At 45.4% G+C, this 13,268-nt stretch overlaps 1 protein-coding gene across 2 annotated transcripts in view; it reads left to right on the top strand.

Moving 5' to 3' along the window:
• Positions 1-13,268, top strand: part of WDR59 (WD repeat domain 59) — a 68,891-nt gene that overhangs the window by 6,729 nt on the left and 48,894 nt on the right. For both annotated transcript variants that reach the window (XM_067530140.1, XM_067530139.1), the window contains exons 2-4: positions 4,416-4,465; positions 7,933-8,068; positions 12,810-12,895. In XM_067530140.1, the coding sequence (XP_067386241.1) occupies positions 4,416-4,465; positions 7,933-8,068; positions 12,810-12,895 (272 nt within the window). The remainder of the gene's footprint in view (positions 1-4,415; positions 4,466-7,932; positions 8,069-12,809; positions 12,896-13,268) is intronic.

The following is a 13,268-nucleotide window of genomic DNA, read 5'->3' as shown; positions in this document are numbered from 1 at the left end:
AAGCCCATGGAGGCTGACCCTACTTTCTTTCTTCTAGAGGAAGCTGATGTTCAAAGAGGTGAAGTGATTTGCCTGGGGTCACCCTCCAGATCAGTGACCGCCTGCATCCCATCCATGCTCTAGCCACACTGCCTCTGTAAAATGAACATTACACAGAGGGCCAAAGAGCAGCTTACAGACAAATAACACTTAGCATTTACAGTCCATAGAGCTCTACACTGCAGCCTGCAGTGACCCTGATGTTTAATGCCAAAGCATTACCTGTGGAAATTCTGGGTCCCCAATACTGTATCTCTTAGCACAAGGCCGTGTAGTAGGTTAGAACCTAGAGTTGTCTGCAGGCTACATCTCCTCCCTGGAATTGAAGGAGGTTGCAATCTCTGCTCTTTTATCCAAATGGATGTGGCCCGTAGGCTCTTGGCAAGCTGTCAGCGCAGCCCAAAGGTGAACAAAACAAGCTTATGTCTGGTTAGCTGTCCATGTACGAGACAGTGAGCTATGCTAAACAAGGACCTGGTCTTTGCCCTCTAAGAGCTTACAATCTAATAGTGCAACCATGGAAAATCAAGTCTGTCTGCTTCCTGCAGAGTGGAAAGCAATAGTCATGGTCCATCCAAAAGCAGAGAGGATTCCAGGGTATGAGAAGGTGCTTTCTGCAGGTAGAAGAGCAGTAAACCAAATTAATTGCCTAATGTAGATGTTGGGCGGGTGCGGGAGGGGATACTGCCTGTGCTGTGACCCAGCATTCCTTTCAAACATGCAGTGATTTGAACACACCTATCTAGATAAGTGTTAATGCTAATTACAGGTTGCCTAAGAATCTAGTTTAAAGGAAATCTGGCCTACTTTTGCTCTGAGCTGAAAGGTCATGTTGAGAAGAAGCACTTCTCAGTGTGTAAAACCTGCGCAACGTATTTGGCAGTGAAGTTTTTACAGTAATCTTCTCCCAGATATGAGCCTGTAACGCTGGAACAGCCATCTTGCTACAAAGTGACCTCCTCTGTGACACTGACAGAACGGTCGCCCAGCATGTGAGACTGTATACTTACTGGTGTTTCATCCTCTGCTAGTCAGGAATTAAGTTTTATGGTATTGACTTTTGTCACTGTCTACAAATGCAGTATACCAGTACATAAAGCATTAATTACAACCATATATGAAGGGTTAGGAGGTTGCAAAGAGCTTTACAAAACAAACAGCTGACTAAAGAAACCTGTTTTAAAAACCTTTGTATAAGATGACTGGAACTTCGAATTATTGGCTTTCTCCCATCTCGTGGGAAAGATGGACAAAATACCAAGAGCATAAGGTTGCCTCCACTCTAGCTGTAGTGTTTTAAAGGACCGTATCGAACAATGTGTCAAACAAGAATGGGCTTTCGGAACACAAAGTGTCAAGTGGATTTCCTGGGCAATATCTAGGGGGAGCAGACTCCAAATTCCTCACGTCCAGTTATGCAAAAACCCAGCCTTTTGAAGGTAGGCCCAGGCCCTGAGGAGCAGGCCACTGTCTTCTGATCACCTGCTAAATGAGACCAAGATCAAAGGCCAAGCTGTGTAAAGGAAAGACTGAACTATTCATGGTTGTTCTTGGTTCTGAATCTGTGCCAGTTTTGAACATGTAACCAAGGGGAAAACCCAGCTGTGAGTTTTGTAGGACTGACACCTACCAGAGCCCTTGTTGGAGTTGGGGGTGACCTCTGATAAGCTTTTGAGCATGCAAGTAGGTTCTTTTAGTCTTATTAATATGTTTTCTCTGTAAGCTTTCTCTGTATGCTTTCACCTTAAGAATAAAAGTGCTTGTTTATAAAGAGCTGTGTGGTAACTTATAATTGCAGGCTATACACTGGGCACAGCTTCTAGAGAGAAAGCAAAGCACATATGTTGGACTTTCCAGCAGCCTGGCTTGCTGGAAATATCACAGTGTAGGTAGGAAACTGTGCAGCCTTTAAAGATCCCCTTAATCAGGAGGGAATGTGAAACAGGTTTCTATCCAAGAGAGGAGATGGTTGAGGAGCCGAGATCCTAGAGTGTGTGCCTTTGAGGGACCACTGAGGAGGAATACAGTGACAGTTACCAGATAGATCATGTGGCAAATCCTCCTTCTTCCCTTTGTTACATTGCTGTAAATGTAATAATGCACTTTATGCTAGGAAATCTGTTTGCAGTTCTTAACTGGAGTCCAAAGAATGGCTTTAGAACTAATGGATATAAACTGGCCATCAGGAAATTTAGACTTGAAATTAGATGCAGGTTTTCAACCAGAGGAGTGAAGTTCTGCAATAGCCTTCCAAGGGGAGCAGTGGGGGAAAAAACCTATCTGGCTTCAAACCTGAGCTTGATAAATTCTTGGAGGGGATGGTATGATGGGACAGCCTAGTTTGGCAATTGATTGATCTTTGACTACTGGTGGTAGATATGCAAATAGGACATTTGATGGGGTGGTTTCTGAGTTATTACAGAGAATTTTTTCTTGGGTGTCTGTCTGGTGAGTCTTGCCCACATGCTCAGGGTTTAACTGATCGCCATATTTGGGGTTGGGAAGGAATTTTCCCCCAGGGCAGATTGGCAAAGGCTCTGGAGTTTTTTCACCTTTCTTTGTAGCATGGGGCACGGCTCACTTGCTGGTGGATTTTCTGTACCTTAAAGTCTTTAAACAATTATTTGAAGACTTTAATAACTCAGTCATAGGTTAGAGGTTTATCACAGGAGTGGGTGGGTGAGGTTCTGTGGCCTGCATTGTGCAGGAGGTCAGACTAGATGATCATATTGGTCCCTTCTGACCTAAGAGTCTGAGTCCCTTGCTATTTAGGGTCCTAAATAAGGAGCAGTTTTAAATCCTTTAAAAAAAAAAAAAAAGAGTCCTGGAGCACTTTAAAGACTAACAATTTTAATTTCTGTAGGCATAAGCTTTCATGGGCTGCAACCCACTTCGTCAGATGCAAGAAATAGAAATCAGATAGGGGATATATATATATACATTCAAGGGTAAGGAACAACAATGGGGAGGGGAGGTGTTAGTTCATTCAGTTAGAGTAGATGAGGCCTATTCACAACTATTGATTAGAAGATGAAAATGGAGGGAGGACAACCAGTACTACCCTGCTTATAACGTTGCTAGGCAGCAATAGAGTGACACCGACATAATTCCTGTCTTTTTTTTTTTTTTTTTTTTTTTTTTTTTTTTACAGCTGCCCAGTTAGTAGCTGTGAAGCTGAGCAGAATCTTGTTAATTTCAGACTGACACTGCTTGGCAAGGCTGTAGTCAGCAGTGGAAGGACTGGAGCTGTGTGTCTGCAGACAGGGCGAGGGCACTACGCTGCTTTACATTCAGTCATATTCAGAAGCTTATCTTTGCAGCCATAAGAGCTAGAAGTTTTTTTTAATTACATATAAATTCTATGTAAATTGATGGCTTAGGCCCTTAGCTTTCCAGATAAAGCATCCCATGCACCATTAACACACAGATGTCAATTTTTCAAAACCTGCTTAGTTTTCTCTTCCTGCAGACTCCTATCTTCCAATCTGTTCTATCTCAATCTCCTGGAGGAACTTGGGGGAGTCTCTTAGGTGAGGTCTACACTGAGGGCAGCAAATTCATTGCCCTCAGATCGATTTATCTGGTTCAATTGAGCGGAAGTGAAGACCCGCTCAATCGATCCAGAAGTTGATTTAAGAAAACCACCTCCGGACAAAGAGTAACGCTGTGTCGACAGGTAGGCATTTCCCATCGGCGCACTGTAGTAGAGACGGTGTGCAGAACTGACTTTAGGAAGTCATCGTGAGTTGCGCAAGCTACTCTACTTAGTTTGCATAACTCCCATCAACTGCTGCCAATTTTGCCAGTAAATGTAGACCAGGCCTTAGTTTCCATCAATAGGAAAGTCCAACATAAAGAAGACTCTGCTATATCTTAGCCATCTTCCATTTGTGCACATCTGGCCTACGGAAGTGGTCACGCTTTACATACATGCAGGATGGTGAAAGGTGTCCCTGGAATGAAAGCAAGGTTAAGATTTTTGTAAAGCTTTTTCACAACATAGAACCACATTCATAATAATCATTGCAGAACAGTAATTAAAAGGTTTAATCAATGGTTGCAGTGTTAGGAAAAATGAAGCAAGCTCTCAGTGCTTGCAGATGTCTGTCATATCTGTTCTTCAGCCTCCACTGAAGAGACATCTTCACTCTACCTTCAACCTTTAGATCAGCTGCCGCTCCCCGCCCCAGATTCTGTGATTTGTGGAGGAAGATAATTCTTCTGTCCCTGATGTCAATCAGGTTTTGCTTCCACTCTGCCAGCTTGGGCCTGCTAAGAGAGCAGGTTTTCCTTTAGGATTTCAGTCTTGTGCATGGCTTTGTTTGACTGGAAAATTGAACTGATGGGTGCAATTTAATTTTTTGTTTCTTTGGCAGGCAACTGCGATGTCAGTGGATTGTCTTGGACAGCATGCGGTGCTCTCTGGGTGAGTGTGACACTCTCCAATAGAAATGTGTGGCATTCTCTTTCACAAGTCAAATCAGTGACCTTCAGGCTGATCTAGATTGAAAAGCTGATGTACTATTGGAAGTTGGTGAAATGGAATTCTGCTCAGAGCTTTCTGGGTCACATTTCCAATGGGATAGAGAGGTAAAAGACAGAAACATTAACTCAAACACTGCTGCTGTTTCCACAACAGAGGCTTTCCTGATCATGCCGGGCAGGTGGGGGAGTCTTTGGAGTGTCACTTAGAATCATAGAATATTAGAGTTAGAAGGGACCTCAGGATGTCATATGGTCCAACCCCCAGCTCAAAGCAGGAGTAACCTCACTTAACTAGTATGACCATATGGAATCTGATTTGAAGTGCCGATCACTGATGGTTCTCTTTAGAATAATAAATCAATCCATAGAAATTCTTAAATTATGGGTGGGAGATCCTGGATTCTGCTGTCCATTTCCCGGTCAGGTGGATGCATGCAATATGATCAGCTGAATGCCCCAGTTTTTCCTGCTGTGATTTCCCGAAGCCCATCTCCCTCACTCCACCTGCTGCCCCCTATTTCCTTTTGTACAGGACCCTGATGTATCACTTGCTTGTGTGGCAAGGGATGTGTGAGGAACTGGAATGAGGGGTCTAAGAGCACCTGACCCCTAGGAACATTGACCTTTGTCTTGTCTGTGTGACCCGTCCGTGCCCAGGGTAGCCAACTGATAATGCCAAGGTCAGGGCAGGCTGTAGACGGAGAGCAGATTCTCCCAGCACTGGTGGGTGGCACTGAAGCCAGACTTCCCAACCAGCCACTAACTGCACTTCTGAATCCCCACAGAAGCCAGTAGACAAATGCACACCGCCCTCTTTACTGCATTTCAGCTACAGGCTCCCAAATCAGCACTAGGTCCATTAAAGAGACCAGTTATTTAAACTCTATGCTCTTTACTAAAAAGGTTCCCTCTGACCCCAAGGGGTCAGCCACAGAACCAGATCAGTATAAATTTGGACCTTACCTAAAATACCACGCTGCCAGCCAATCCTTTAGTATCTAAAACTAAAGGTTTATTGTGAAAAGAAAGAAATAAACCATGAGAGAAATGTTAAAGAGTTAAAGCAAATCACAGATATACAAATGAATAAAAGTTCTTACACATCAGGTTTCTGGAAGAAATGTGGAGTTGCAGGTTTGTATAGTCCCCTCTGGTCCACATCCAGTACCTGGACGGGTCTATGTCCTTCAGTTCAGTTGCAAGATTAATTGATCCAGAGGTAGGTGTGTGTCTGCAGACTGGACAGGAGCAAAGACAAAATGGATTCCGTGGTTTGATCTTATAAACCCCCTCCCCCGGCCATGCGGCCTGTGGGCAGTCACAAGAACCGAACTGGAGTCCAAAGACACATGGGCCAATCCTGGTGACTCTTCAGATGTGCCTGGAGTCCATAGTCACATGGGCCAATCCTGATGACTCTTCAGGTGTGCTTGGGCCCCTCCCATCTGTGAGTGCCTCAATGGGCCATTAAGCAGGCTGTTGTATTGCTGCCTCTCTGGGATGTGTCCCAGCCAGCCCAAATTGACATATAGAAATAGCAATACATCCATAACTTTCATTTTACATATAATACATGAACACAAATATTAATATCTTACTCAGCACGATATATTCTTTCTAACAGTACCTGACATGACGTACATCACACACAGTATCACGATTCTGACATACTGATGTCACACAATTACTAAATGCCCTCCCACTCAAGCCAGCCTGCGTGACACCCCCAACGCGAGACTGGTGTAGAAAGGAGCAATCGGAGCTCTTGAATACACCTCGGGCCCCCTTATCTAGACAGCGTGACAGTCTGTCTTTGGATCCTTTGGGGAAACGAGAGAGAAGAAGAGAAGTGGCTCTCTTTATAAATTGGGTCCTAGGCTGTAGGTCCCAATGGTCCTCTTTTTTTCCCCCCGGGGTTGTAGGCAGAATGTAAACTCAATGTGGTTTCAGGCCAATCCCACGTGATGATGCAGGCTCTTTAGCTCTAACATTTCCCTGAATGTTCCCGCAAAGTCAGGCCCCCAGCAATTGAATTAAATATTTGAAAAGTGCAAATCACTGTGTTTTTAGCTTGGAGCACTATCACCAAGATATGGAGGGACTTGTCATGTTACGCCAGGGCCAAAAGAGGTCAGGGCTAGGATGGGGAGCAACTACCATCATGGTCCTCTGGTGTTGCTTGAGGGCACAGCCCTGCAGAACACAAGTGTGGTTCTGCAGTTACAGTTGTTGGAAGAAACCGTCTAGATTGGCGTGACATGGTAGCAGGTGCCATAGATATTAGGCTTTCAAGGAACCTGCTCCTATTAGCACTGTGACTCTGTGAAGCCACTGGGAGGCTGGTCTTTAAACCACTCTGGCTGCATGTGCTCTGCCCCCACCTGTCACATTACCGTATGCTAATGACTCATTGCCATATGCTAATGGCACATTAACAGCTGTTAGCATGTTCTTTTCAAAACTTAAGATGTGGCTGCAGCTGTCTGGCTGACGCCATGGTTGTGTGTTCACGGGTCCTTCCTCCCTTTCCCATCTCTCCCTCTTCAGAGCAAAAAGACTGAAATCTTAGGATATCCATCCCCACCCCCAAGCCTGCCTGCCTCCTTCTTGCAGTCACAACCCTCAGTGCCTCTTTTGTTCCCAGCAACTCTCTAATTTGAACAGGAGCGGTAGGCTGGGCAGTCAGTATAGGTCTAGCTGGATACCACTTTTATTTGCACATGCAAGTAACACAGCTAGCTTGCCAGGGTTAAAATGGCTTAGGGGGCAGCCCAGCAATTCTGAAAACATGCTGTGTGCACCACACCACAGCTTAGCCCATTCTCAGGCCCTATCTTCCAGCATGCACAGCACCCACAATCCCACATGTAACATGCTCCGCGGAGGCTCAGCAGCCTTCCACTTTGGAGAATATAGCCTAAGATCATTTAAAAAGCCAAACAGTTCTGAACCTGCAGTTGGCTAACCTTTGCTTTGCAAAGGAAACACAGCTGTCTTCCTGTTCCTCCTCTCAGCAGTGCTGTCAGGCGTGCAGAAAAGCTGCCTGCTCACTGTAATCTGACCCCGTGTGGTCAGTAATTAGTAATTCAGTGCATTCCAGCTCCAGTCTTCCGTAGAAATAACTTGAACAGTCTTGATACCTTCTAAGCCTCTTATCTTTTCTGTCTCTTTTTTGAGCCTCCCTAACTTATCAGGGTCTCCTTTCTGCGATCCTTTCTGTACTTTTCACTTCACACACTTAACGAAAGGGGATTGAGGGAATTTAGCATTTGCAGGGGTAACTTTTACTTCTGCTTCATCAAATGCTCCTCTTTTTCCCCCCGGGATTGTAGGCAGAATATAAATTCAATGTGGTTTCAGCCAATCCCACATGATGGTGCAGGCTTTTTGTGTGTATGTGCCTTGTAGCCGCCGTTTCCTCTACATTGTTAACTTGGATGTGCCGACCGAAGGTCACCGCAAGATCTCCCGTCAGAGCAAATGGGACATCGGCGCCGTGCAGTGGAATCCACATGACAGCCATGCACACTATTTCGCAGCTTCGGTGAGCTCCCTCTTTAAACACTTCTAAATCTCCATGAATGCCCCAGTCCTGCATTGGTTTCACACAGGTGGAACCTTTGCCTCTACAAGGCTAGTGAGGCTGTATGCAGGCACAGGAGTCGTGTTTATATGGACTCCTGTGCAAATCCTATTGCAAGATCAAGGCTTATGTGATTTATTGCTGGCAAGGTGGGCTGTTTGGCTAGGAAGTTCTTAGTTCCTGGTCCATGGATGGTGATTCTAGATGTCTCTTACGTGTCTTTTCTAAAGAACCTTATCAAATAGATCAGGCCCTGTAAACTATCATTATCCAGTAGGGAGTGATGGACTCTGCATTTTTTAACCTCTCTGTTTTGTTACACGACTGGCTTGCATGTTAAATGCCTTCCTCTGTGCTATTTTGTTCTTGGCATTGCTGATGAGGGAACCAGGCTGTAAATAAAGCTGATCTATACTAGCTCACCTCCGTAACAAACAGAAGAGGGCAAATAAAAGGGTCAGTGTTTGCAAATGGGCAAAGGACCAAGTTAGTAAGGAATGAATTTTTTTGATATAAAGAAGTTAATAAGGGGGTACATTGACTTAAAAGCAATAATGTCAAAGTATCTAAAGAGGACTGGCAGGGAGACCACATGCACCCTTGGGTCTCTTTTCAGCCCTGATCTTTACTGTCTGCGTGAATGAGCTCCTGCTAAACCTGGCTTCTGTCCCTTTGCAGAGACCCACTTGTTGGTTGGTCTCAGGCACTGAATGGCTGTTTTCCATTCAGCTGTCAAGAAAGCGGCTGTGCTGGCCTTGTCCATCTCCTGGTAGAGTCTGAATGATCTGCCTCAAAGGCCCTATGAGTGAGTTAGTTATTCCGCTGAACAGACTCTTAGTTGAAAGATTTTTCCATTTTTATTGTCCTGAGGTGACGTTAATATTGAAATGAAAGGTGGTTTTAAAATAAAAATATGGGCCGCTGAGGAATCCTCCCATGTTCGTCATTCTGACCCATGAGGCAAATGACAGGCATCTTAGCAGTGCCTTCAAGCAGCTGGCTGCTCCTACACGGCTTACAAAGAGGTGCCCTTCGCTACTGCTTTTTGATACTGACCACCTGTGACAATCACAGGCAACAGTATCTGGTGGGCCAAAAGCGATGGTGCTGTGTCAGCTGCAAGCAGGGTAGGAGGCTTCTCTTCAAATGCGTGCTGAAAAAGGGAATTGTGTACTAGCTTGGTACGGGAACCAGCATTGCTAACTTCCTAGGAACAATGTCGGCTAAGCAGTGTGAGCTTTGCTCTTCTGAGGGCAAGGGACCCCCTGGTTCATTGAGAGTTAGCAATGTTAAAGCTCTAAACCAGTGGCCATGAAAATCCAAGAGCATCCTTTTGTTCTCCATAATGCACTGGAGTTTGCACCAAGCCTGGTTACAAACGAATCCCATTGTGTTTCAGTGTCTTTGTAATAGGTTTATAGGGATCCTTATTGCTGGAGCAGGTCAGGGAAGGAGTTCCCATCAGGGCTGATGCCCATTTCCAGACCAGAGGACCTTCCTTTTCGCTCTTGTTGCTGCTGGTTCACGTTTTAGTGTGGAAGCAGGCTATCCAAAGGCTAGGACTTAACCTATCTAATTTGGAGGCAGGAATGCTAGATTCCCTCCCCTGGAAGTCGGTGGCAGTGTTCTTAAGACACTTCTGAAGTCTTCATTAGTTTTGAAGACTCTTTGGAGAAAGCAGATCTGACCTCACTAGTGATTTACACTTTGTGTAACCCTTTCTGGCTGTGCAAAGGAGGTATGAAGCGCTACCATTCTGACTTTGGGAACGATTTACATTTCATTTGACTGCGGTAAATGACGGCAGATGGTGCAGGCAGAGAGGAAAGCCATCCCAGGATTGCTGGAGGAGTTCTTATTTTTTGGCTTCTTCCCAAAGGAATCCACACTCACATTCTCTCCCTGGGCCTGACTCTGACTAAAGTCTGGGCTGGAAAAGTTCCTGCCCTTCTGTTCCAGGGACCCTATTATTCCCCTCAGCCCTTCTAGATAGTCACAAACATTCTTCCAAGGAGGGTGAACAGATTCGTGCTTGCCCTGAGGTGTGGTTGTTCGTGCCACACTCCAAGAGTGTGTCTCATTGCTCTGCGGAACCAGGGGCTGTACTGCTTGAGATCCCACCTTCTAGATGATACGTGCCACTGAAGTCCGGAGAAACCTCCTGACTCATCTTACAAAGAGACGAGGTGTTAAACTTGGTGTCCTGGCCATGTTCTGTTACCCAGGGTTCCTCGACCCAGTAACTTTTAGTCTCTGCGAGTTGGTATCAGGACATAAAGCAAGGAAACGCAGTACATCCGCCTGCTATAAGGCTGACAAAGACAAGTCCAAACCAAGTGTTTTAACTTTAAAGTTTTATTTCATTGGCCTCCAGCAATTCCCATTGGGTGCCTTTGCCTAAGTTTCCACTTATTAGTCCTAAGCACATACACATACAATGGGAATTAGAGCACCCCAAAAGTCAGGGTATTTGATAGTTAGCCCCACAAGTCTGAGGCAGTCTTCAGGTGATTCAGTCACAGATTTCCAGATGGCCAGTCCTTCCATCTGTGCCTGGAGATCCTTCCAAATGCATCCGTGAAGCAATCCGCCAGATTCATACTTGCTACCTCCCTCTTCTACCCCAAAAGTTAGACACATATCAATCATGAAAAATGTTACATAGCTGACCAAACAAATCAATCACTAGGCAGAAGCAGGAGTTACAGAGACGTCACTAAAAAAAAAAAATTTGTTAAGCAAGCAGTCTTAGCTGTTAGTCTGATAGCTGAATTGCCCCATGGCTGCAGTTCTAAAATATATCCAGACTTCCTGTTTTTCATGGATATCTGCCCTAGCATATTCAGAGAGAGGGAACACATAACTCACTTCATGTGATCACTTTACCCACTCTTTTTCTTCCAGTTTCCCTAGTTATGCTAAGTTCCTGCAAAGGCCTAAAAATAGCTAAAAGCAGCATGTGGAATAATTGATAGTCCACCCCAATAATTGGCAGTCGCTCGGACACCTGGCTGGTTGCTAAAATGCCCCTGCACAATTCCACTGGGGTAATTTAGTCGTATTCCACCTCCCCAAAATCCCCTGTCCTTTCAGTTGGCTGTGGGGTTCTCCCCATTCAACGCCCACCTGTGGCATTGATGTGCGCTGTTAAACAAAAGCCATATTCCACCACAGAGCCAGTGGGCTGCGTTCCAGTGATGGGGGAAGTGTTTTATCTGTCTGTAAATGCAGAACTTTGGAATGAGCAGTGCTCCATAAATGTAAGCTAACTGTACTCCGCACTATTATTATTTCCATTAGGCATCTGGTCTGTGAAAACAAGGGGATAATGAAGATAATTAAATGGCAAAAAGCTTTGTTAATGCAGAGTTCATGTTGCCCAGTGATACCTTGTTCCCTTCCAGACCATCAGGTTCAGCAAAGCTCAGACTTCTGAAAACTGGGCAGTACAGAGTTGAGATTGGGTCAAACTCGATGGGCTGCTGCTTATTCACTTGAACTAACCAGCTGCCGGGAAGCGTTGAAGGCTAACAATCCTGTTAACTCTTCTGGCTGCGCCTGTTCAGCATAATCAGCTAGACACAAGAATAAGCATGTGAGGTTTACAGTGAGCCCTCTTTGAAATAGCATTTTAATTTGATTTCCCCCAAAAGACTGTGCGTGCCATGCACCCTGTCGGGGTAGCCTTTGAGCACTGGAGAACCTGGTGTGGTGATCTTGGCCCTGTGAGTAAAAGGGAGGTAGCCAGAAACTGTCAGCTTTAGGAAAAACTCTTTTGGTTCCCTCCTTCCCCCAGAGGTTGCATCTTGGGAACCCTTACAGGGCCAAATTTGGAGCGCTAGCAAAATCCCACACTCCCCTGAAGGACACTGAATTTCAAGGCAGTCCGATTCACAATTCAGATTTTAGAGCATTTAGAGCCGAGCTTTAAACAGAAAACCAGTCTTAACTCTAGCAGAGCTGTCACTTTGCTGTCACAAGAATTAGTCTTAGAACTGCATTATTATTTATTACTTGTATTGTGGAAGTGCCTTGGAGCCCTAGCCAGGGACCGGACTCAGTTGTGCTAGGTACAGTACAAGCACAGAACAAAAGGCAGTTCCTGTCCCAAAGAGCTTCCAATCTAAGTAACAGTCCCAGAGAGACTTCTATCATAGACACGTCAGGGTCGCCTCAGTGGATCTACAAGTAGTGATGTGAGCAGGAGTAGGGAGCACTCTGGAGGCAGCGTACCTGACCCCAAAAGGGAAGAAATGCTTCCTCTGTAACAGTAACTCCTTCCTGTTTGGAAGTGGCATTGATGGATGTCTGATAAATCTGAATAGAATGCAAAGGAATTTCTGCAGGCTGACTTGTGACTGCCTGTGGTTTGAGCACCACATTCTGCATACAGAGCCCAGAAACAGGCACTTAGGGGAAACATTTGTCCTTGGGATTTTATCTCTGTTCTTATTCACCTCTAATGCTGAGTGAACTGAAGCCAGATTTAGGCCTTGAAGAGAGCGGCAGATAAAGCTTTTGAAAATCAGGCATGTATTCATCTTCGTTCCCCTCCCAGTCTGAGCACAGACTTTGCCCCGAAGGATTTGGCTCACTAGTAACTGCTACCATTCCAGTCACAGGGAACTTGAACCTGATGGAGCAGCACAGAGCTCTGGATCCACGGGCCTTCCACCATCTCGTTTCATCCATTTAATTTCAGAGCAACCAGCGCGTTGACCTGTATAAATGGAAAGATGGCAACGGGGAAGTTGGCACGTCACTGCAAGGGCACACGCGTGTGATCAGGTATGAGGATGAGAAACCCAGCCGCATTCTGAGGTACCGTGAGAAAAATGACAGGGCTGACTTCCTAGCTGGTGTACATTGACATATAGTCATCATAGCACGTTCACTTTGAGAAATTCAGCCTATTTTTACCCATTTACTTGGCCTGTGCTGCCATTCTCCCCCCGCCCCTCCACACTGGGAGAAGATATCTGATTTAGAGAGACCACCCTTCCCATGGCTGCAGCATGAACATCTGGTTCCAGTTAGCCTCTGGTGGCTTGGGTGTCACTAAATTTTCTCATGGTGGTAGTTCTCCTAAAAAACAGCAGCCACCGTTTGGGAACCAGACAGCAGCAGGGCCGTTAAACTGAATCCCACCTGTGACTTGGAC

The sequence above is a fragment of the Emydura macquarii genome, unplaced genomic scaffold (genome assembly GCF_026122565.2).
Source record: "Emydura macquarii macquarii isolate MOO-44397 ecotype Brisbane River unplaced genomic scaffold, CSIRO-AGI_Emac_v2 contig_3042, whole genome shotgun sequence".
Classification (NCBI taxonomy): Eukaryota; Metazoa; Chordata; order Testudines; family Chelidae; genus Emydura; species Emydura macquarii.
The sequence above is the reverse complement of the archived record's forward strand: the minus strand, read 5'-3'. Positions and strand labels throughout refer to the sequence as shown.